Source organism: Puccinia triticina, chromosome 18A (genome assembly GCF_026914185.1).
Source record: "Puccinia triticina chromosome 18A, complete sequence".
NCBI lineage: Eukaryota > Fungi > Basidiomycota > Pucciniomycetes > Pucciniales > Pucciniaceae > Puccinia > Puccinia triticina.
Window position 1 is genome coordinate 3,471,890 of NC_070575.1, and position 21,693 is coordinate 3,493,582.

The following is a 21,693-nucleotide window of genomic DNA, read 5'->3' on the forward strand; positions in this document are numbered from 1 at the left end:
TACAATTACGGATTTAATTTCCGCACGGAGGGAAACTTGTTGCGCACGGGAATGTCCGTTGACTTGATTTCACGTTACATTGAGCCCCCCTCCGCGCGCGCCACCAGCTGCCCCCCAAAAACTATCCCGCCTGAGTAATGCCCATTGCCCTACCCCAAAGGATGTCTCCCAAACGCTTGGGAGACAGCCTTTGAGGGTGGGCTCCGCCACAGATGCCAAAATTGTGCCGGCCCTGCCAACCTTGTGCAACTTCAAGTTTGGATTTAGACAAAGTCATCATTCATGATGTCTTTCCCCTCTAATCAACCTCTCCAGCCTTTAGGTTAGGCTCAGGGTTAGGCTTAGGGGCCTAGGGGGGATATGAAAAAACCCTATGTTGTTGTATCAAGTCAATAAAAAGTCCTTTGGATTTTTCAAAGTCAATCAACTCTGAATACCTGCCAAAATGCTGTTTGAGGCATTTTTGGCATTGTTATTTTGGCTTAGCTTGCCCTCAAAGGATGACTCCTGAGCGTGTGGGAGACATCCTTTGGGGTAGGGCAATGTGTTACACTCAGATGCCGGGTTGAGACACTCCAGCCATCCAGAGGAAACAATCCCCTCAATAAGCGGCACAGTCCAGTCATTGAGAGGCTACATCCCTCTTGATGACCAGAATAGACCGGTCATTGAGAGGATACATCTCTCTTGATGACCAGCATTCCGGTCATCCAGAGGACACATCCCCCTCAATGACTGGTCTATGCCGGTCATCCAGAGGGATGTAGCCTCTTAATGCTGGTCTATGCCGGTCATCAAGAGTGATATAGCCTCTTTATGACCGGTCTATGCTGGTCATCAAGAGGGATGTAGCCTCTCAATGACCGGTCTATGCAGGTCATCAAGAGTGATGTGGCCTCTTGATGACTGGTCTATGCCGTTCATCAAGAGGTATGTAGCCTCTTGATGACCGGTCTGTACTGGTCATCAAGGAGGATTTCTCCTCTCAATAACTGGAATGCCAGTCATCAAGAGAGATGTATCCTCTTGATGACCGGTCTATTCCGCTCATCTAGAGGGATGTAGCCTCTCAATGACCGGTCTATTCCGCTCATCTAGAGGGATGTAGCCTCTCAATGACCGGACTGTGCCGGTCATCAAGGGGATTCTTTCCTTGGGATGGCTGGAGTTTCTTAGGCTGCAAGTTACACTACAAACAATATGTACTTTACATGCATGTATAGTGGTTCAATGCCATGGTATAGTGGTTCAACATATAGTGGTTGCGTTTTTTTAAGTACTACAAATGAAAAATATTGAATTGAAAAATAATTTGTCTTGGTATTGTTGAAAATTTACAGCTCATTAAGCACACAATGCATCTTTGAAAATTTGCCATTAGCAGGATTTTGCCTCATTATCTGGAATATAAGTTGGTTTGCATCAGTGTGTAATGCCACAATCAGTGAGGAGAGTGTTTGCTATGAGAGAATATTCAATGAAGAACAATTGGGGACCATTCAATTTACATTTGCGGCATTTTTCCACCCCAATGTGCATGCTCCCAGCCTAAATAGCAGGATTTTCACCTGTTTTTACTATTTGCACCAGTGTGTCATACCACAATCAGTGAGAGGAGGATTTACTATGGAAGATTCTTCAATGGACACCATTTGGGCACCACCTGACTTACAGTTGCGGCATTTTTTCACAACAATGTGCATGCTTGCAGCCTAAATAGCAGGATTTTCACCTGTTTTTGCTGTTTTGCACCAGTGTGTAATGCCACAATCAGTGAGGAGAGTGTTGATTATGAGATAATATTAAATGTAGAGCATTTGGGCACCATTCAATTTACATTTGTGGCATTTTTCCACCCCAATGTGCATCCTCACAGCCTAAATAGCAGGATTTTCACCTGTTTTTGCTGTTTTGCTGTAAGCCCCCTCCTTTGGGGTCTCACAATAATATTACATAGCTATCACTAGATTACATAATCCACCTTGTACTTATTCTCATCCCTTTCCTTCCTTAGTTCAGCAGAGATCCCTGTAGACTGACACACCTCTCTGAGCTAGGTAAGCCATTCACCCTTTTACCTTATCTCCTCTTTCATCTATTTCCTTCTCACCACCAGTTGTAGATACAGAGAGATCCCTTTACACTGACACATATCTCTGAGCTAGTTCCCGCTCATCATTTAAATCATAGTCCCTGGTTCTAGAATCTGTGCCTTTGTGCCCCTCTTGAGCCACTCAACAGTGAAGGAGATTCCAACTCCTTACATTTGCACCAGTGTGTAATGCCACAAAATGGCCCAACCAAGATTTTTATAAAACCAAAGTGAAGGTAATAAGATGAAGAATCATATTCAAATTTCATAATTCCTCTTTCAACAGTGAAATTATGAGTAATTTTGGGAAAACTGCTTAGAAATCCCATTTTGGCTCAATTTTAGCTTGTTAACCACAATTACACTGTTCAAAGTGGCCCAAAAAAAATAAATGCATCAAAAATGGAGATAATTGAGTGAATAAATAGATTCAGTATTTATCACTTTTCTTGAAATTGAGGGAGTATGAGCAATTTTGAGAAAACGGGAGAAAATAGCCATTTTGATGAATTTTTGGCTGGTTAACCACAATTTCACAGTCACAAGTACCCCAAGGAACATGGTTGTACATTCAAACTGAAGCTTGATCAATAAATAATTTTATTATACATTTATCAGTTCTTTTGAAACACTGGTGACTGAAAGTATGGCTAAATTTGAGATGACAGCTGATTTTGGCTTTCTTACCACAATTACAGTCACAAGTGGCCAAGGAAACATGATCAAAATCCAAAATGAAGCTTATTGGATAAATTGTTATATTCTACATTAGAGATGGCAAATGGCACCCGGGTACCTGCTGCATGTACAGGTATCCCCTGGGCCTCAATTTTCACCAATTTTGAGACACCCATATGCAGGAGGGCAGGTACGTTCCGGGTGTGGAGAGCAGGTACCCGCGGCACCCGCCAATATATGCTATTTAAGCTGCAAGCATGCACATTGGGGTGGAAAAATGCCGCAAATGTAAATTGAATGGTCACCAACCCCATTGAATATTCTCTCATAAAAAACACTCTCCCCACTGATTGTGGCATTACACACTGATGCAAACCAACTTATATTCCAGATAATGAGGCAAAATCCTGCTAATGGCAAATTTTCAAAGATGCATTGTGTGCTTAATGAGCTGTAAATTTTCAACAATACCAAGACAAATTATTTTTCAATTCAATAATTTTCATTTGTAGTACTTACAAAAAACGCAACCGCTATATGTTGAACCGCTATTCCATGACATTGAACCACTATAAATGCATGTAAAGTACATAATTTTTGTATTGTTAAGAACGACTTGGGTTTTCCTACATAATCATGTTTTGTTTTGCACTGAAGGCAATTGGCACTGTCTAAAATTTGCTCATGCAAATCGTACATCCACGCTATCAAAATCTTGTATGCTGAATCACAATCATCCAGGTTCATTTTTATATTTCAGTCAAAATATGTGACTTGTAAGAGCTTGTTTGAATTACTGGTTGAAGTTGTAGAGACTGTAAAATGAAGATGTGTCTGGTGAGAGTCAAACTCACAACTTCTGTTTCAAAAAGATCTGTTGACTAGCTGTGGGTTCAAGTTGATTTTTATTCTACCCAATCATACATTCATCAAGCAAAGAGAAGAGGGATGTAACTGAAATTTTTACTGTAATCTCTCATCTTTGCCAAATTGCAGCCCATACAATGATGAACCAGGGTCACTCTTCCAATGAAATGCCAATCGCGCCGCCAAACACAGACACCGGTCTACCTGCGCCCCTTCAGGATCCAGGTTGGTCTACCTTGATGCAAGTCATGAGCTTATTGGGAAGATATTTACTTACAAACTGATGGCTTGTATCTCATGTGCAGCGCCTTGGCCAACGGCACAGGATGTTATTTATAATGCTGTTTTGAACAGCCTGCGCGAGCCAAGCAAAGTCTGCTTGAGATCAAACAATGCATTTCCCATGATCCTGCTCTTCCAGTCATGGGAAGGATTGACTATGTAATGACATTCCAGATCCTTTCTTTTGGAAAGACCATCATTTTGGCCCTACTCAGCAACAATTGATAAACTACTTTGCCCAACCCTATGTCAGCAGTCCCCTAGTGTCAACTAATGTCTCAAGACAAGTTGAGTCTAGTCATACAATTCCTCTATGAGAATCCAGGTGAGTTTCACGTCCTGCAAGTGTTTGCGCGGAATCAAAAGTCTTTGAATATTGTTGAGAGGGCTGAATTAGATTATTTTTTTCACCTATGGATCTCTTGACTCATTTATGGTGTTCAAAATTGCATTTGTCACGGTTTACATAAAATCATAAAGCCAATTTTGGCTGGGAGATTTCAGTGTGCATAAAACTTAGGCCCTGTTTGGCTGCCGTGGTATACGTGATAAATGGGCTTATTTATCATGCGCAACCCCCGGGGGTTCAAAGTTTTGGTGGAGACGGGGGCAAACTTTGGTTTGCGCGTGATAAATTTGCACATTTATCAAGTGTAACGCGGCAGCCAAACGGGGCCTTAAAGTGACATCTCCCAGCCAAAATTGCAGTTTATGATTTTATGTAAAAAAAATCTTATGCAATTTTGAACACCATAATTCAGATGGCTATCTAGCCTGGAAGTGCAATCCGGAAACTTCAATCCAAGAACCCAAAAATCCAGCATTTCCAGCAATCAACTCTTTCTTAATCAGCCACAAACTTCTGGGTTACACCCTCAATGAAAAGCTCCAGCTGTTGATCAAGCCACATTTCCAAAATGTATGGACAGTAGTAGCTACAAACAGAATGACGCCAAAATCAATTCATCCCAAGTTACCAATAGCAATGTACCCCATCAACAAGAACTCCAACAGACATGTAGTCTGAGTTTTGTGCGGGAAAGATCAACAACAGCTACAACATCTCACCAGCACAGAATTACGTCCAAGGTTCAAAAGTTTGGTAACTGCAGTTGACCACTTCCACGCTAAGATCTTCAATATCTTGCACCCCCAAAAAAACAAATGCCAGGAAATGTAGAGACTGTAAGATGAAGATGTGTCTGGTGAGAGTCAAACTAACGGCTTCAGCTATGCTGAGACACATACTAGAGTGCTGTGTTTACCAACTAGGCTACAGACGCTTGTGGCTGCCAGCTGGGTGGTTGGTTGGTAGTGCTCATGGGTCAATCCAACAGCCCTCCATACTGTGGTGATACATCATGGTAGCAGACTAACAGACAACTCAACAGGAAATAGAAAGAGGAATAGAATGTTTTGACTGGCTCATCAAAAGTATTACCAATCCAAGCAATTGTCCTCCTGTCTTGGGGAGTTGCAAAATTAACCAAGATTTTGCCCTGGATAACTTCCAAAGCAATCAATTTGGCCCAGTTCAACTACAATTAATTGAACACTTTTCTACAAATCATCCAAATCCCAAGCTAGAGCATTGTGCAACGTTCCTTGTCTGTTCATACTATTACAAACATCATCCGGATGATTTCAATACTCTCAACAATTCATTACTAATACAGTTGGCATAGAGAACAACTTGAACAGGAAACTAGGATCTCTTGGACAGAATCTCAAGACAAAGAAGAAAAATAAATCGGGAAATTCAAGCAATTAATTATTGCTTAGAGGATGACCAAGCTTTATTGATTGATGACTTTTCCAGAAGCAAGAAGAAACTGACAACTTGGCGCATTCAAAAAAAATGTAACAATTTTCCAACAATCCAACCATCCTACCCAATTCCTCTTCTAAACTCAGCATCTGTATTGTAATTCAGCTATCAGAAAGTATCTTTTTGGTTGATGTATGAGCACAAATACTATGCAACCTTATCTGGGACGAGCACCGGCCAGACTTGATGCCTCTCCTGCAGGAAACAAAGGTTTGGACAGGGGAAAGCATCGCGGGGGGATGGAAGTAGGAGCGAGGTGAAGTGAGAGCTACTGTGCACGGTGTGACCGAAGCCCGAACGCAGCTCTGAAGTCCCTCGATTGCAGGCGCGAAACGTCGTCGCGAAGTGGGCGCTCTCTGGAAAGTTTGACCGGAGCCGCGCTTCTTCATCGGAGGGCAAAACATGGATGCTCCTTGTGAGCACAACGCGAACGAAGCGTGGGATCGGCCGGCAGTTTCATGAAAACCCTCATGAAGCTAACATACACGCATAACTTAAATGTGCATCAACATATATCCAGGGTTCCACGTTGGAGAAGGAACTTGTTTTCGTGTGCCAGACATGTGTGCAGACGGTCTGGCAAAGTATCGCCGGCGTCGACATTTCTTGATGTTCCAAGCTGGCCCAGGTCACCGGCTTCAGGCTTATACCGGTCTCCTGGGCCAAAAGTTCAACGAGCGGATTTATTTACCAGGAGCTTTTCCTCCTGGGCCACAGCAAGATTCCATCACCCGTGCTTACTTACCTTCCTCCCCTCAATTTTCTTTTATAAAGACATAAATAGAATGTTCCTTTGGACTAAACGGGCTTCGGTGCTCAACGAGCTAGTTGTTTTGGTTTCGTTCAACCTGATTTCAGTGACACTCCAGGCGCCGCCCTTTTCCCCTATGAGTCTACCAGCAACTATGGGCCTGGCTAATCCCGCTGTAGGTCAGTTGCCCTTGTTTTTTTTTTTCGGAAAGTTAGTTGTTAATTATTGGAAGCTTTGATGAACAACCTTGGGTAGAAATTGGGACAAAACTTTCGAGAAAACCTAGTCTTAATCCCAGCGAGTTCGAGGCAATTGAGATGACCAGCGCACCGGCAGCCAGTAAGATCATCCCACCAGATTTTCCTGCCTCAGAGTCGTAATGACTGACCTAAAAAAAACTTGCCCGGTTTGATAGATTCCAAGAGCAACTCATTATTAAACCCATCCAAAACGCCTACCTCAGGGCCGGTAGTGCCAAGTGATAAGTTGGAATTGTTGAGTGAGTATGCGTAAGAAGACTTCCAGATGGCTTTCGCGATCCATGAACGCCGTTCATCGAATAAAAGGTCTGACAAACTTTCATCTTTCGAATAAACCAGAATACATGAGTAGCTTTCACAAGCTTCCCAATTCTGTGTCCCCAGAGACAAATCTAGCAAAAGGTGAAAGTAAGTGCACGATCAATCTTTGCACCAAACGTGACATGAATTATCTTGAAATCGCATGACTAACCATTGCAATTGGTACCATGACTTTATAACACTTGCGTTGTGAATCCTTTCACTTGCTTTTCTTGATGGACATGCAACAACTTCCAGAAACAGAGGATCAGATTATCCAGTTGGCGAGATTGAGTAAGAGTTTTTCAAGACTAACAGACTGCTTGATAGGATCAGTTAAAATAACGATCGATTTCTGATTTTTCCCCTCTGTTTACGACAATGTCCAGACACACAAAGAAAAGATATCATCAAACAAGCGGGATTGATACTCAAACATCGCCGCCAGAGTAATAAGCGTCCTTCTTTGGCTAGACCATGCGAATGTCCGAAGTATCTGACGGCGCTGGAATGTTTCTTGCAGGAACGATGGCCAAGTTTGCCGTCCGGCTCGAGGAAATCGCTCAGAGTATTGAGCTTGCCAAAAGAGTCTTGAGGCATCCACATGCAGACGCCGACGGCTTGGTGGACTGGAACACGGGGCTCTCTCGACTGGACGAAGTCGTCAAGAAGGCAAAAAGCTTGCACCAGCAGAAGATCAAAGCCCAGCTTTCCGCGCCCCCCAAAGCGTCTTCACGCATATTTGAACCAATCGGGCGAGACCCGTCGGACGCAGTTCTAGAAAACCTGCAAAGGACTCTCACGGATGGGCTGGAAAATCTCCTCAAGTTAGCCAAGAAGCACGAAGACACAGTGGATGCCAAGTTGCAGGGACAGTTGAGGGTAGCCAAGAAGTACGAAGACAAAGACGGTGCCAAGTTGCAGGGACATCTGAACGACTACCGGAACACGATCTTCTTGGTTTTGAACAGTGTCCGGGAGTTCGGCCTGGTGAACAAAGACTCGCTCGCCCGTCTTTTGAGCGATTCCGACACCCTCAAGATGCTTGCGAAGTCGGATGTGCGGACTGTCGTCAGCGGCAAAAGTAGAGCAGACTCGGCACAGCTTACATCCTTGAAAGCGGCGTGGAGGAAATCTTTGGATGAGCTGATTCGAGGTCAGTGAATTTCCCGTCCTGGAGCACCCAGAGCGCACCCCAAGCGCCTTATCTGCTCCGTTTTTCTAACTCCACACCCATAATTATCCACAGCATCCCCTTCAGGTGACTATGGAAGCTTTTACGTGCAAGAGGAGGCAAGATCTGTGGATCTTGTGAGGATAGAGTACTGGGAAATCGTACACGATCTTTTGATGAATCATGCCCACCCGGCATGACATGTTCAAGTTCGATTTCATGGGGGTAATAAACAGTTTGATGTTTGCATGAATTATTTCCTCTAAATATGTACATTCCTGGATCAGGAATGGGTTGATCCATATTCAATTTCCACACTTTCTTTTTTTTAAAATCATTATACCTCTACTAATCAATCTTTGTTGCACTAAGGTGGAACTAATCTGCAATCCAATTACTATGTTCTTTCTCACTTCTTCTCCGATGTCTGACTAGATCTTGCCTTGTCTTGTCTCTTATCCCATCTTCATTCTATTCTCTCGTGCCCTGTTCAGGCTCTTTCTTGCACGGACCTTTTTCGCGTTTCAATTCATCCCCGCTCTTCAAGAGCTAGGTTCTAAGCTGCAAGCAAATATTCATCCAGACAAAGCATGAGCAATGCGCAAAGCAAAGCCCCCTGCAACAGGGAGGGGGGGCTCGAAACAGAAGCAGACTGTGTAAAGAAACTTGTTTGAAGCAACAAACCAGTGATTTATTACAAGAACCGGCCAGCCAAAAAGAACCTCTGGTTGGCTGTTGAGAGTCAAAAAAGCACAAAAAAATACAGTAGTAAAAGAGATGAGAGAGAGAAGGTTAAAGAAAAAGACGATGCGTTTGGAGGAAAGATGAAAGACGATGCGTTTGGAGGAAAGATGGAAGATGATGCTTTGTAAGAAAGAGAACGAGTGCAGTAAGAGTCTAAGAGGAAAATAGAGAAGAGTGGACGAGTGTCAGGATGTAAACTAAAGCCGAAAGGAGAGCGAAGCCGGTCAAATTAAATAGAAGAAGCCAGTTGTATGTATGCAGCGAAAGCGAAGAATTGCCATGTATATCAAGATATAAGAATGCAATCCACGAGGTTTTGTGTGATCTGTTTTTAAACAAGAATATAGAAGGGTTAGGTGGGCGCGGAGTTGGAGAAGTGCTTTGAATAGCCAGGGTGGTCGGGATGGTGAGGGCCGGCCAAGAGTTTGGGATTGTAGGGCGATTCGAGGACATGGTTCCACTCGAAATCGATGTGGAACTTGTACATATCCTACACCAACCAAGATAGAGAAAGCGTCAGCAGATGCAGTGCAAGGATTTGGAGAGGAGGGAGGGGAGGGGAGGCTGACGGGCCAACAGACGACGGTGTCGGGCTTGGAGTACCGGCTCCAGTCGATTTCCTCCGCCGAGGCCTGGGCGTCGGCGAGGGAGACGGGCGAGAGATGAGGGGGCCGGCGGGAGGCGGGGCGGTTGTCGCGGTTGGAACCGCGGACGAGGGCGGGGGCGTGGTAGATGGTGCGGGTGTAGGTGACGGCGACTTTGGGGACGAGGATCCACTTGGGGAAGCCGAGGGACCAGAAGTCCTTGGCGAGGAGCTGGCACTCGGAGGACGGACACTCGTCTGCGCGACGGTCGGCCGCCCGGAAGCGGAGGCCCTGGGGCGCGCGGAAGGGCGTCGGGGCCAGGGCGACGATGCCGTTCCAGCACGAATACACGGGCACGGGGAGGGCGTTGCGGAAGCGGGCTTGGAAGAGCTGAGACTCCTCGGCGGCGAAGATCGCCGCGTATCCGTCCTTGTATTCCGTGAGCAGGTCGAGCCGGGGGCGCAGGGTCTTCCCGGACAGCGAGCGGGTGACCCAGGAGTCGTAGAAGACCACCGTCTTGTCCGCGGCCGGCTCGGAGGGCGAGGGGTCGCGGACGGGTGTGGCGGGCCAGCCGTACTGGTCGAGCAGGGTCTTGGCCTCCCGCCAGTCGGTCCCGCACGCCGCATCCGCGCCCTGGACGCGGCGCTGCCAGACCAGCTCGAGGATGTCCTGGGCGCACAGGAAGACGTCGTTGATGAAGACGAGGTCGGAGAGCCCGGCGAGGATCCGGTCGGCCTGCGCGAAGCCCGAGAGCGCCTCGTTGCGGTACGCCGCCAGCAGCTTGATCCGGTCCACCCCCGTCCAGATCGTCTCCTCCCGCGCGCACCGGATCCGGTGGCCCACGCCCAGCCCCGTCAGCACCGCGCCCAGATGCCCCAGGCCTTCCGGCGTGTGGTCCCACGACCCGTTCTCGTACACCGACACATACACCTTCGAGGGGCCCAGATAGCGCAGCGCCGTCAGGATCCCCTCCGTCAGCGCCGGCAGCACCTCCTGCGACGAATGCAGGTTCAGCGCAATCATCAGCTTGTGGCGGCCCTGCGGCCGGCCGGCGGCGTCCAGGAAGCGCGTCCGGAGCAGCGCCTCGGTCTCCGGCGAGGGCCGACAGCTGAGCGAGGATGGGCTGATCCAGACGGACTGGAAGCGCCTCGTAAGCTCGTCGATGGCCCGGTCGATCCGCAGGTTATGGTCGAGGATGGGCGCCCCCGACGGGCGAGAGGTGCGGAGGATGTGCTCGGTGAGGTTGTAGGCCGGCACGGAGAGTTCCGGGTCGACGCCGGGGTGGACGATGACGGGGCCGGTGCGAGGGGGGAAGGCAGCGTAGTCGATGAAGATGAGGCGGTGGAGATATCGGAGGTAGAGGAAGGCGAGGCCGAGGAGGACGGCGGGGTAGAGCAGCAGGGCCTTGGTGATCCGCCGGTTCGGCCAGCAGGCGAGGGCGGTGCTGGGCTGCGGGTGGCGGGCGTAGGCGCTGCTGCTGGTGCTGGGCGGGCGGCGGGGCGGTGGCCGAGCGGGCGGCTGGGGCGGGCTCAGCAAGGGCTTCTCGGCGCCGGCATGGGCCATCCTGCGGCCTGGCCCGGGGAGCGTCTGCCGTCGGCGGGGTGGTGGTGGATGGTCGAGAGTGGTGCAGGTCGTTTGGGGCGAGATTCGGCCACCCAGCTGCTTGTTCTGGTTTGTTTTGGCTGTGACGCAGCAGCCGGGCAGTCTTCCAAGCCACACACACACCTTTCGTGTGTCACCATCAGATCATCAGCTCTTCCGCACTCATTGAAGACGCTCTAAGTCCAATAGCAGATCAACCAAAACACTTCCACCACTCTCCATCTGGAAATTAAGAGCCAAGATTGCTTGTCTACCTTCCAACTGCTTGATCCCGGAGGGGAAGAGGAGGACTGCACATTCCTTCCTTCTCTTAGAACTGGCCAGTCTGACTCTGTGAGGACAAAGAGGATGTCTATGCTTTCTCTCTCCTCCCTAGCTGCAGCCCTGTTCACATTGATTTTTGGTTATAATTGCACAGCACTCAGCATAAATTTTATATATAATTTGTAACTACAAGTTTGGAAGCCTCAAAAACACCCAAATCAACAGGTTTTTCATAAAGTCACACCACAACAATTATGGTGTTCAAAGTTGGTTTGCATAATTTTATGCATGCATAAATCATAAAATCATAAAAATATTTTGGTGAGGAAACTTTGTATTACATAATCAGACAGTCATATCCCCTGCAAAAAAGATTTTATGATTTTATGATTTATGCATGCATAAAATTATGCAAACCAACTTTGAACACCATAAACAAATAAAGTTGTTGTCAGAAGTCTGTGTACACCACAGATGCACTTTCAAGCAATTTGTCCGAACGCCGTTTGAAGTGAAGGAATATGTTTGAAAAAACTTTGAAATGGGGCCACTCGGTGGGATTTTGAACATTCTTTGAATTTTTTCCCATGATTTGGGAAATAATTCGAGGAATCATCGAGTGTCGGCTCGATCCGGCGGACTATCTGTGAGCTTTGCCGAATCAACTCCGGTCAAACTCTTGTTTGAATGCGCTTCAAATAACATTTGACTGTTTTCCGGAGGGTTTTCAATGTCAATTCAAATTAATTTCAACTTTTATCCTCAGGCAGCAATATTGGAACGCAAATCAAGTGATATTTGAACACAAATCAAACAACGCCAACATGGCCTATCTCACCCCAGACATTGCCTCACTTTACCCCAAAATGACAAACTCAGCCTCCCAGCCACCTCCAACCACCCCATTCCCCTGTTAACCAATTTGAAGAACGCAAAAATCTTGATCAAGGGTCTTTCCAGATACCCTACCCTCTCAATCAGCTTGATCAATGTCAAATCCTTGTATCTGAACATCAGGCTCCCCGGTCTTGTTGACTCTGCTTGCTTGGCCAATTCTCTAATCTCTCCAAGCTCTGATTCCTTGCAGCAAACTATAGCAACTGCTGTCAAAGCGGGCATCCTTACTCTGTTGGTCTCCGGTATTGGCGGTGATGGACATATTGACAATAGTAAGAATTTAGCTCTGGCCAGCCGCGCGTGTAAGTGTACCATTGTCCTCCATCCTCTCCCAAGGAATGCTGAGATTGATATCAAACCTAAAAATCTAGACACTGGCCTGATTGGCTACTTTCTTCTCTCTCCCCTCCGCGCTCGGCAACATATTCACACACCAACACATACCCCCCCTCCTCCCCTGACGTGTGGTGCAGTGAGATGATTGATGGACAGGGATTCAATGGAAGCACTTATTTTTCTGCAGAATGTGAATATCACCAACACATGCCAGACTGGTGCACCCTCAGCTTGGAAGGTCAGTCCAAGAAAATACCCCGCTTGAAAATGCTGTATACAAACCCTGAATTGGGGGTTTGTCATTGATCCAGGTTATCAACTTCCAAGTTACGGATGCTTGACCACGGTGTCGTCAGCCAAGACAAGTCTGTTGAATTTGCCAAACCTGCAAGCATCTGGAAGACTAGCAATCGGCTGTGCTGTTACCGCTGGACCTGGGCAGGTGGTTATTAGTGGCAAAGGTGGTGGCCAAGCAATACCTCAAAAACCAGCCACAGAAGCAGGAAGGCAAGGCAGAGGAGGAGGAGCAGAATTGATGAGCCCATTCAAAATGACCACCCCACTGACCCTCATGCAACCAAATTCATTTTTTTCTCCTAAAGAACACCAGAACACGGAGCGAATTCCATGCAGCTTTTTTCAATACCTATGAACCCCCCCCCCCCCCCTATTCCTTCCATCCAACTTTTTCTTGCTAGCTTGCTACACACCCTACCTCATATATATACATGTCCTGTTATGATACACGTTACCCAATTTAATTTTTAAGATATGCAATGATATTACAATAGTGCCCCTTGTGGGGCTCTGAGCCATTTGAACGCTGGCAAGCAGAACAATGAAATTGCTGAGGGGGGGGGAGGTGGGCCGGGTGCCAGGCATATTGATTTCATTTTGAACGTTGAGTACTCTCCAAGGTACATTCAAATTTCAATCGAGTTTGCTTTGATTAAAATTCCATGGTATCCCAAAGTCAACATCCAATTATTGTGTATTGAATAAAGCTTGGATGATTTCTCAAATTTTCTGGTTTTGTTGACCAAGGTCAACTCCATATTTTTGATATCCTTTCCACATGGTGCATCTTGACAGATGTCAGATGAGGCCCAAGGCTAAATCCACCCCCAGAGCCAATTTCCTCCAGTAGGGGGTGAAGGAGTTGGGTTAGAGAAATACTGAGTTCATTTTCAGAACCAGAGCAGCTTCTTTACCCCACCCACCACAGGCCATGACCATCGGCCGTTGCCCTCTGCCAGTATGGGCCGGGCAGGGAGAGGCCGACCGAGCGCTGGGTCGTGACACAAAGACATCCTGGGCGGAAGTCAATTTCAAGGTTTTGTTTAAAGTTGGGTCTGGCTTTTACAGTTTGGTGTGAAGTTTAAAATAAAGTTACTACATAACGAAACCAGAAAATTTGAGGAAAGATCCAAGCATTATTCAAAACACAATATAATTCAAACTCAGGGGAGTTCAAATTATATTCAAAGGTTATTCAATTATTATCTGAAGATACTTTGCGTTGTATTTGAAGTCTCCACCCAAACAAAATTTGATGTCACGGGCACTTCGAATTATATCTGAAGGGCCTTTGAAAGGACTTCGAAACCTCAGTCCGAACACACTCGGTCAACCAGTTTGACGAAGTTGGCGACGTCCCCTCTTGCTGGGGGGGAGTTCAAGCATCTTTCGATTGAACTTCGGAAGGCTTTTGATCTTTTGCGTCCGTGGTGCAGTACAAGCGAGGGGCAGGTCTTCCAAACCACCGTAAGCAGTATTACTGAGCTGGAACATCGTATTGTTATTCCCCCTCCAAGGCCTGCCAACCCATCCCAAAGGAGCGCTCACACCGCGCAGCGGTGGCAGGTGCAATACTAGGTGCCAGAACCTAGCCACCAAGCAGAGCACTGCCCAAGTACCAAATGCCTCTCCTTATCTCACGGAGGTGCCGGAATAAGCGCCGGGTGTTCTGCACTGCGGCTGAGGGGCGGAGTCCACGCCTTTCCTGCAGCCGCCCACAAACCCGATCCACTTTGTGTCCTGGACGGCCTTGGGCAGCCCGCACATGAGCCGTTCTGGCGAGGCCGACAAGGCCATCAGTGCTGTTGTTGGGCCTCAACAGATTCACGCATTGTGGGGGCCCTGTGTGTCGCGGGGGTTCTTTGGATGTTAAAGAGGTAGTGGAACGGTGGAGCTGGACAGACAGGTCGTGCATGCGACTCATGGTGAAAAACGAGTCCCCACAAACCACTCTCTGCTCCCGTGGGGGGACCAGCGCCCGAAGTGCGTTAGAGGGGCCTTGCGAGACGGCGTCCCCCCTGCGCAGAGGGACATAGATAAGTTCCCACGGCCATGCCAGGGCCCGCGACCCAAACACGACAAAAACAGGCCGTGGCGATCAACCCAAGACGCTACCAAGCCCGAGCAGCACCAAGGCAGACCAAGCGACAGCGCTCAGGGCACGGCCAGCCGCGCCGCCCGAGCGCCTCTCTCAGAGGCTTCGCGAGGCCTGGAGCGGGGGGCGCGTGCACGGCCAGAAGCAGCGGGGCATGGATCAATGTCTGTACTATTTTGAGGGAGAAGCGATGACGAAAGCACGAAAAAAACAAGAGCGCGCGGGGGGCGGAGTGGAGCAGGAGCAAGGAGCGGCGGCGGGGGGGGTAAGGATGAGCATGCGGGAGGGATGGGTGAGCGGACTGCTACTGGGACTGCTGGGATGGGTGGGATGCACGAAGCAGGGGGATGGGGGATAAATTCTATGTGTCTGAGGGGGCGGAGCGCGAGGGCGAGCAGAGGCCGGGTGAGAGAGACGGGGGCAAGCAACAGCAGCGGCCTCCTTTCTCGGCCATCCCTCCGAACGCGTCGGCCCTCCATCGCGCTTCTCGCGCACATGCAAAGCGCGCTGCAGGCGTCAGGAATTCGGTATTTGATACAAAACAGCAGAAAGGAAAAGGGCAGGAGGCCAGGGAACGGCGAAGGAGCCGGGAAAATAATAATATCGATGGGTCTTTTGGGGTTCTCATTAAGCGGGCGTGCGAGAATGTATGTGTCTGTGTGCGGAGGGTGTGTGTGGGGAGGCGGGCGGGCGTCACATGACGATGGCGGGCTCTGTGATCGAGGCGGAGATGGATTTGTGGGGCAGGACTGGGAAGGCGGGCAGGTTAGCAGCGATACGAAAGAGAGGAGGAGGGGGGGGGGGGGGGGGACGGCGTACCGGCGGCGCCGTTGACGAGCAGCTCGTCTTTGATGTTGACGTCGTCGCCCAGGACGGTGGTGTTGTCGCATCGGACCCATCGGCCGACGGTGGAGTTCCATCCGATGCTGGAGAGGAACCTGCGTGAGAGAGAGCGCGCGGCGGGGGAGAGGTGAGAGGGGGGAGTGCGTACATGGAGCTCTTGACCCAGGAGTGGTCCTTGACGCGGGCGCCGGCCATGACGACGCAGCGCTGGAGCCGGACGCCCTTGCCGATGACGCAGCGGGGGCCGATGACGACGTTGGGGCCGACCATGGCGGAGGGGTCGATGACGGCGGAGGGGTCGACGAGCACGTTCCCGCCGACGACCCATTTGTGGGCGGCCTGGTCCTTGACGTTCGGGTCGCCGAGCGCGCTGAGATGGCTGAGGTAGAGACAGGTGCCGGAGATGAAGTCCTTGGGCTGGCCGATGTCCATCCAGAAGCCCTCGAGGTCCATGCAGTGCAGCTGGCCGTCCCGGACCATCGCCGGGAAGGTCTCCTTCTCGATCGACGTCGGCTTCACCTCGATCCGCTCGAGCACCTTCGGGCTGAAGATGTAGATCCCCGCGTTGATCCGGTTGCCGACGAACTCGACCGGCTTCTCGACAAAGCGGTCGATCGCAGAGCTGTTCGGCAGCTGGACGACCACCCCGTACTTCGACGGCTCGTCGACCTTGGTGACCATGATCGTGCCCTCCTTGCCATGGGCTTGGTGGAAGGCTGCGAGCTGCTTGAGCGGGTATGTGCAAGTGACGTCCGAGTTGAGTACAAAGAAGGGCGAGTCGTCCTTGCCCAGGATGTCCTTGGCAAGGGCTAGTGGTCCGGCTGTATACAGGGGGAGGAAGTCAGTTTCTGGCTTTGTTTGGCTAGATGCTTGTGTGGAGGCACGGACCGGTGTCCAGGGGTTCAGTCTCGACGCTGAAGGTGATCCGGATGCCATACTTCTCCTCGGTGTCTTTCAAGACGGAGACCATGACCTCTGGGCGATAGTTGACGGCCAAGACGATTTCATCGACACCGGCCTGTCAGAGAGAGAGAGTGTGTAAGTGCAAGAGTGAGGGAGATGGGGGAGGGGGGCGGGGGGAGAGGCTTACGGCGACGAGAGCTTCGATCTGGTGGACGATCATCGGCTTGTTGCAAAACTCGATCAGCGGCTTGGGGAGAGTCAGGGTCAGGGGCCTGAGGCGAGTACCAAAGCCGCCGACGAGGATGATAGCCTTCATGGTGAGGGGAGGAAGTGCGTAGAGGGGAGAGGAGACTAGAGCGAGGCCAGTCAAGGACTTCTTTTTGTTGTGTGTTGGAGGGAAAGGAGTGATGTTGTGTGCGGGGAGGGCAGGGGCAGGAGGAGGTGGGCGTGCTGGGTGGGGGTGCAGGGTTCTTTTAAGCAGCAGCAGCGAAACCCAAAAGCCATATGTACAGCCTAGCATGGGGTTATGAGGGGGTGGCATATTACACCATGTAAATAGATTGATTGTGTATTTTGTATTTTACATAAGCTCGCCAGTCGCAGTGCGAGGGTATGATGTAATCGGCCGATGGGTTTTTGGGAGGCAGGGAAGATACATACATAGTACAGGCTGTTTGGCTGGAGCGTGTATGTGTGTATCTGCTGGCGGTGGGCGATTGCAGCCTTCGGATGGGGGGCACTTCGAAGGCGGGGCGATCCACAGCAGCCATGATCACCTCATCCCCAAGCTCGCACTGCAGCGCCGGAAGATATGTACATATGTGGATCATTCCCCAGGCCATCACACCATATAATCCACTTCAGGGATATGAATCTAGAATGCGCAACTCTGAAGGCACATGAAGCGAAAAAAGGGCACACCAGGCACCAGAGGATGGCGGAAAGACACAGAGGAATCCGCAATGCAGTCGCAGCAGTGGCTTGTCCATACACACCCCGGAAGTGTACACCGACAACGAGTCCACACCACCCTTGCATCGGAGGGTCTTCCCGAATCGAGCGTGAGGATCCAGGCGCACCATCCATCATCGACCATCAGGGGGCAGGAGGGAACGCCAGCGGCTTTGGCCCGACAAAGGGCGCACAACAAGAGGAGCGCACAACAGACGGCCCCGCCCCGGAAAGGTCCAGACTCTTGTCTGGAAGCCAGGCTATCCATTGTCGCTCCCTCGTCAGCCGCACCCAACGTGCCGTCACGCACCCTCTGGGACCAGGATGTGTGGCAATGTGGCTGCCAGAGCCCGGCACAGCAAGTCGGGCACCCTTCCGTAAGCCTGCCGGGGCTGGGGCGCTCTGAGAGGCGACGCCATTCCCAATGGGAGGCTCGCACACTCCGGGACGGCCAGGCTGCTCGCCAGGCTCGGCAACCTTGTCGGCCCTGGGAAGACCACGGGGCGTCCGACGAGCCCCCGACCCCGCCCCTCTGGACCGCATCCCTTCTTTCCAAAAAAAACTGGGACCCGGCGCCGCCGCTTGGGCGAGTTTTTTCCGTCACCGAAGCCGAAAGACGGTAGGCTATGTATATGTATATCTAAGGTCGCTGGAATCTGTTGGCCATAGATACAAAGCTTTATCAGCGGCCAATGAGCACATATTTTGCGCTGGAGACCGGACCTGGCCGGCCGCTCTAGGTTACAAATACGGTTGATGGCTCGGCAACCCAGACAGTTCTGCAGTCGATCGAAGAGCTTCGTTCGGCGGCTTGGTTGGTTATCGGCGCGTCGATTGCGCAGCTCGGCAGACAGACCAACGCTTCTCATCCTCGAATATCATAAACCATTGCATCATCTTTTGATGCGGGCAATTAACCGTGGTTGCTTGGTGATAAAATCAGCTTTGCGCGGCAACGGAGGCATGAAGCTGGCCGGAGCATCCCACTCGGGCGCCGCTTTTCCACTCGTAATCGCTTGTCAGTGACGGCCTCGAGAAATGTGTTGTATCGATCTGGGGCCTCTGTTGTGAATGAATCTTGGCCTGGCGACAGGCTGGTGCTCGACTGCTTCGCGACTTGATTGATGCTGCACTCGGGGCGCACTCACACTGCTGTCAGGCGACACCAAACTTCGTTTTTCTCCCCAAGACGACGGCCAATATTAGGCTCTTGTGGGATCATTGTGGCTTTCGGATCTACGCATCAAGAACTCAACAATGTGAATTTGTTAACATGAAGCCAGACTTAAGAGCTGCAGTGCCAATGTCTTTAAAAGTCAAATATTCCTCTCAATAGCACAGGTCCTCTCCCAGCATATTTGCATCTATCAATCTCTGGGATTGATCAGTATTTCTTTGATCTTGGGCTGGCCTCAGATATATATTCATCTATATTCATATATCACGAGAAAGGGACAAACAATAGCTTTTCAGGTCTGTTATCTAATCCGTTCATCATGAAGCAAACGATATTTTATGCGCTTTCGGCTCTCCAACTATTGAGCCAGACGTCCTGTACTCCTCTGACGACTTCAAAGTTACCGACGAGATCCAATGATGTATTATTGTAAGTCGGGAATAGCATTCGGCTATCTACTCTGCAAGGGTCACATGTTGAACTGAACTTCGGAAAAAATACAGATTCTCAAGGGATGTCCGATCTCATTTGAGATATCGTCGAAGTCCTCTGCCACAAGCTGCGAGGGAACAAAGACAAGGTAACTGATTGCCCTCCCATCATCTTTCCCTCAAGCATTAACAGGTTTTTTGTTTGAAACACAGAGCTGAAACTCGAAAACAGCGTCCCAAATGTCCGGCAAGTCGATGCTAAGAACACGAAGAGTGACGTGGCCGTGCAAGAAGCTGCCAAGACACTTACTCTGGCGACAAGAAAAGTGGAAGACATCATTATGGTTCTTCAGGTGCCTCATTCTTCGCTTGGGTGGTTGTTTCCCGAGTCCACAAAGCTGATCATGGGATATTTCTGACACGTTTTACGTGATACGCTGGTGCATTTGCCTACAAAAAAAAACAAATGCCCGATTGAACAGAATCCTCAAGCATCCGAAGCCGACATCCGTAAGGCTGCTCAAGAGGCCCTCAGGATCGAAGCAAGCGAAGATTTTCACAGAGAAACAGCAAGTCTTCTCCGCTTTTTTCGTTTTTGGTCAATCCAGGGAATGTGCTGACTTCTTGTCTGTAAAATAGCTTGCTAGTGCTTCTCAAAACAGCACTGGAGCTCAGGAAGCACTTGCCATCATCAGGGATCAAGGCCCTAGAGTAATGTAAGTCGTGTTTAGACTATAGTTGGTTTTGATATAAAAAGTAATTGCGGATGCATTCTAATGACTTTATATATGTGCTCCTCCGAAATTATAAAATTGATTGAATCTGGCCAGTGCTGGCTTCCAGGAGATAGAGAAAAACGCCAGAGATAAGAGAAAAGTGGTAGAATCATTGAAGCAGATAATGCTAGTTAGGTAAGTTCTTCCTCAAAAACCGCAGAATGTTAGCACTGTCAAAAAACGTATATCAACAGACAATAGAAAGTCTAAAAAGATCATCTTTTAATTGGTATTCCTCTAAAAATAGACTTCAAGTTGTGGCGGCAAACAATGAGTTGATAGGTGGAATAAGAGGGGGAGATCGACAGTTGGTTTTGAAAGCCCAAATCAGTCCCAGCCAGCTTGCAGTTGGCGGGAAACTAGATGGTGAACAAAAGAAGGCGGTTGAGGAAGCCCAGAGAAATCTAGCAGCTCAAACCAAGAAAGTAGATGAAGCAGTAGCCGTCATACAGAAAAGGGGAAGCACCCCTCAAGAAATCGAGGCTGCTGCTAGGGAGGCATTGGTTCAGGTAACCCTGTTTGCTCTTGTCTTTGTTCATCAAGAATTTTAACCTTTGATTCTTATATTACAATCTGGATAAAAAATAGGAAGCCAACGAGGACTTTGCCCGGATAGTTTTAGCCAGTGCGGCCATAAAACGGGACGAGGCCATGGAAGCTTTGGCCGCTGTCATAGAGCATGGACCCACCGAAGTAGTGTAAGCACAGTAAAAAAAATCCCAGCTTTTGGGATAAAAAGACCACGCAGCTCTTTTCTTTTGGGATGGTTTGACTCACGTAACCTTTTTGTTGGAAACAACTTTGATAGTGCTGGTTTCAAGGCCATTGCAGAAGATAGTAGCAATGCGGCTTCGGTCAAAAAGAACATTGATTTGGTCGTAAAGGGTCGTGAAAAGGTTGTGCCCGGTGAGTCCAACTTGAGGTTCTCCGCATCAAGCGACAAAACGACTTTGTGGTCCTAACATATCCCTTCGAAATGCAAACCAGCAAACTTGAAGTTGATCGAGTTGTCAGGCGGCTTGACGAGTCCAACCATCGGTGCCCAGCCGGTCCGCCAAGCCGACAAAAAGCTCGTCGCGTCTGTGGCTGGAGGCCAACAAGTGCCGCCCACCATCGACACGCTGAGCGTGGCCGGGACGGCGGACGAGACCATCAGGAAGGAAAGGAAAGATGGAAAGGCGGGCCGGGCCGACCGGTTGACTCTCGCGGACGAGTCAGCAGCCAAGGCCGAGCGGGGCCAGGGCACAACCACGCGGCCGGCGGCCGGGGAAGACGAGCTCGAGGTGACGCGCAGGTTGCTGTCGAGACTCTCCGGCGGCGCCGAGCAATCCGTCGTCCGAGTCGGCTCCGCTGCTGCTAAAGCAGCCGCCCCCAGCGGCACCGTCGCCCCAACTCCAGAAAAAAAGCCTTGAAAGCGTTCCTCCAGATCCCTTTTTTTACCTGTTTTTTCTCGTATTCTCTTGCCGTTTGCACTTCAACTTTTATATCATTTTTTGATGATGTATATATTTATAGACAAGACATATCATCAAAATATGGCCAGGCAAGATGTGCGGCTCAC

General features: G+C 49.5%; 4 protein-coding genes across 4 annotated transcripts; 2 read left to right on the forward strand and 2 right to left on the reverse strand.

The window, feature by feature from the left end:
• Positions 1-6,532: 6,532 nt before the first annotated feature.
• On the forward strand, positions 6,533-8,432 carry PtA15_18A383 (uncharacterized protein; the record flags this gene model as incomplete). The annotated part of the gene is made up of 8 exons (XM_053164916.1): positions 6,533-6,677; positions 6,754-6,837; positions 6,914-6,997; positions 7,098-7,166; positions 7,317-7,352; positions 7,448-7,507; positions 7,582-8,214; positions 8,308-8,432. The coding sequence occupies 8 exons, from the start codon at positions 6,533-6,535 to the stop codon at positions 8,430-8,432; spliced, it is 1,236 nt and encodes a 411-aa protein (XP_053028878.1).
• Positions 8,433-9,328: 896 nt separating this feature from the next.
• Positions 9,329-11,384, reverse strand: PtA15_18A384 (uncharacterized protein; the record flags this gene model as incomplete). Its single annotated transcript, XM_053164917.1, has 3 exons — positions 9,329-9,466; positions 9,546-11,285; positions 11,367-11,384. The coding sequence occupies 3 exons, from the start codon at positions 11,382-11,384 to the stop codon at positions 9,329-9,331; spliced, it is 1,896 nt and encodes a 631-aa protein (XP_053028879.1).
• A 4,360-nt stretch (positions 11,385-15,744) lies between these two features.
• PtA15_18A385 (uncharacterized protein) lies at positions 15,745-17,338 on the reverse strand (the record flags this gene model as incomplete). Its single annotated transcript, XM_053164918.1, has 5 exons — positions 15,745-15,800; positions 15,871-15,977; positions 16,043-16,715; positions 16,783-16,912; positions 16,985-17,338. The coding sequence occupies 5 exons, from the start codon at positions 17,336-17,338 to the stop codon at positions 15,745-15,747; spliced, it is 1,320 nt and encodes a 439-aa protein (XP_053028880.1).
• A 1,906-nt stretch (positions 17,339-19,244) lies between these two features.
• Positions 19,245-21,544, forward strand: PtA15_18A386 (uncharacterized protein; the record flags this gene model as incomplete). Its single annotated transcript, XM_053164919.1, has 10 exons — positions 19,245-19,354; positions 19,429-19,505; positions 19,570-19,709; positions 19,839-19,925; positions 19,996-20,072; positions 20,187-20,267; positions 20,380-20,641; positions 20,721-20,830; positions 20,941-21,038; positions 21,120-21,544. 10 exons carry the CDS (start codon positions 19,245-19,247, stop codon positions 21,542-21,544), a joined length of 1,467 nt encoding a protein of 488 aa, XP_053028881.1.
• Positions 21,545-21,693: the final 149 nt, after the last annotated feature.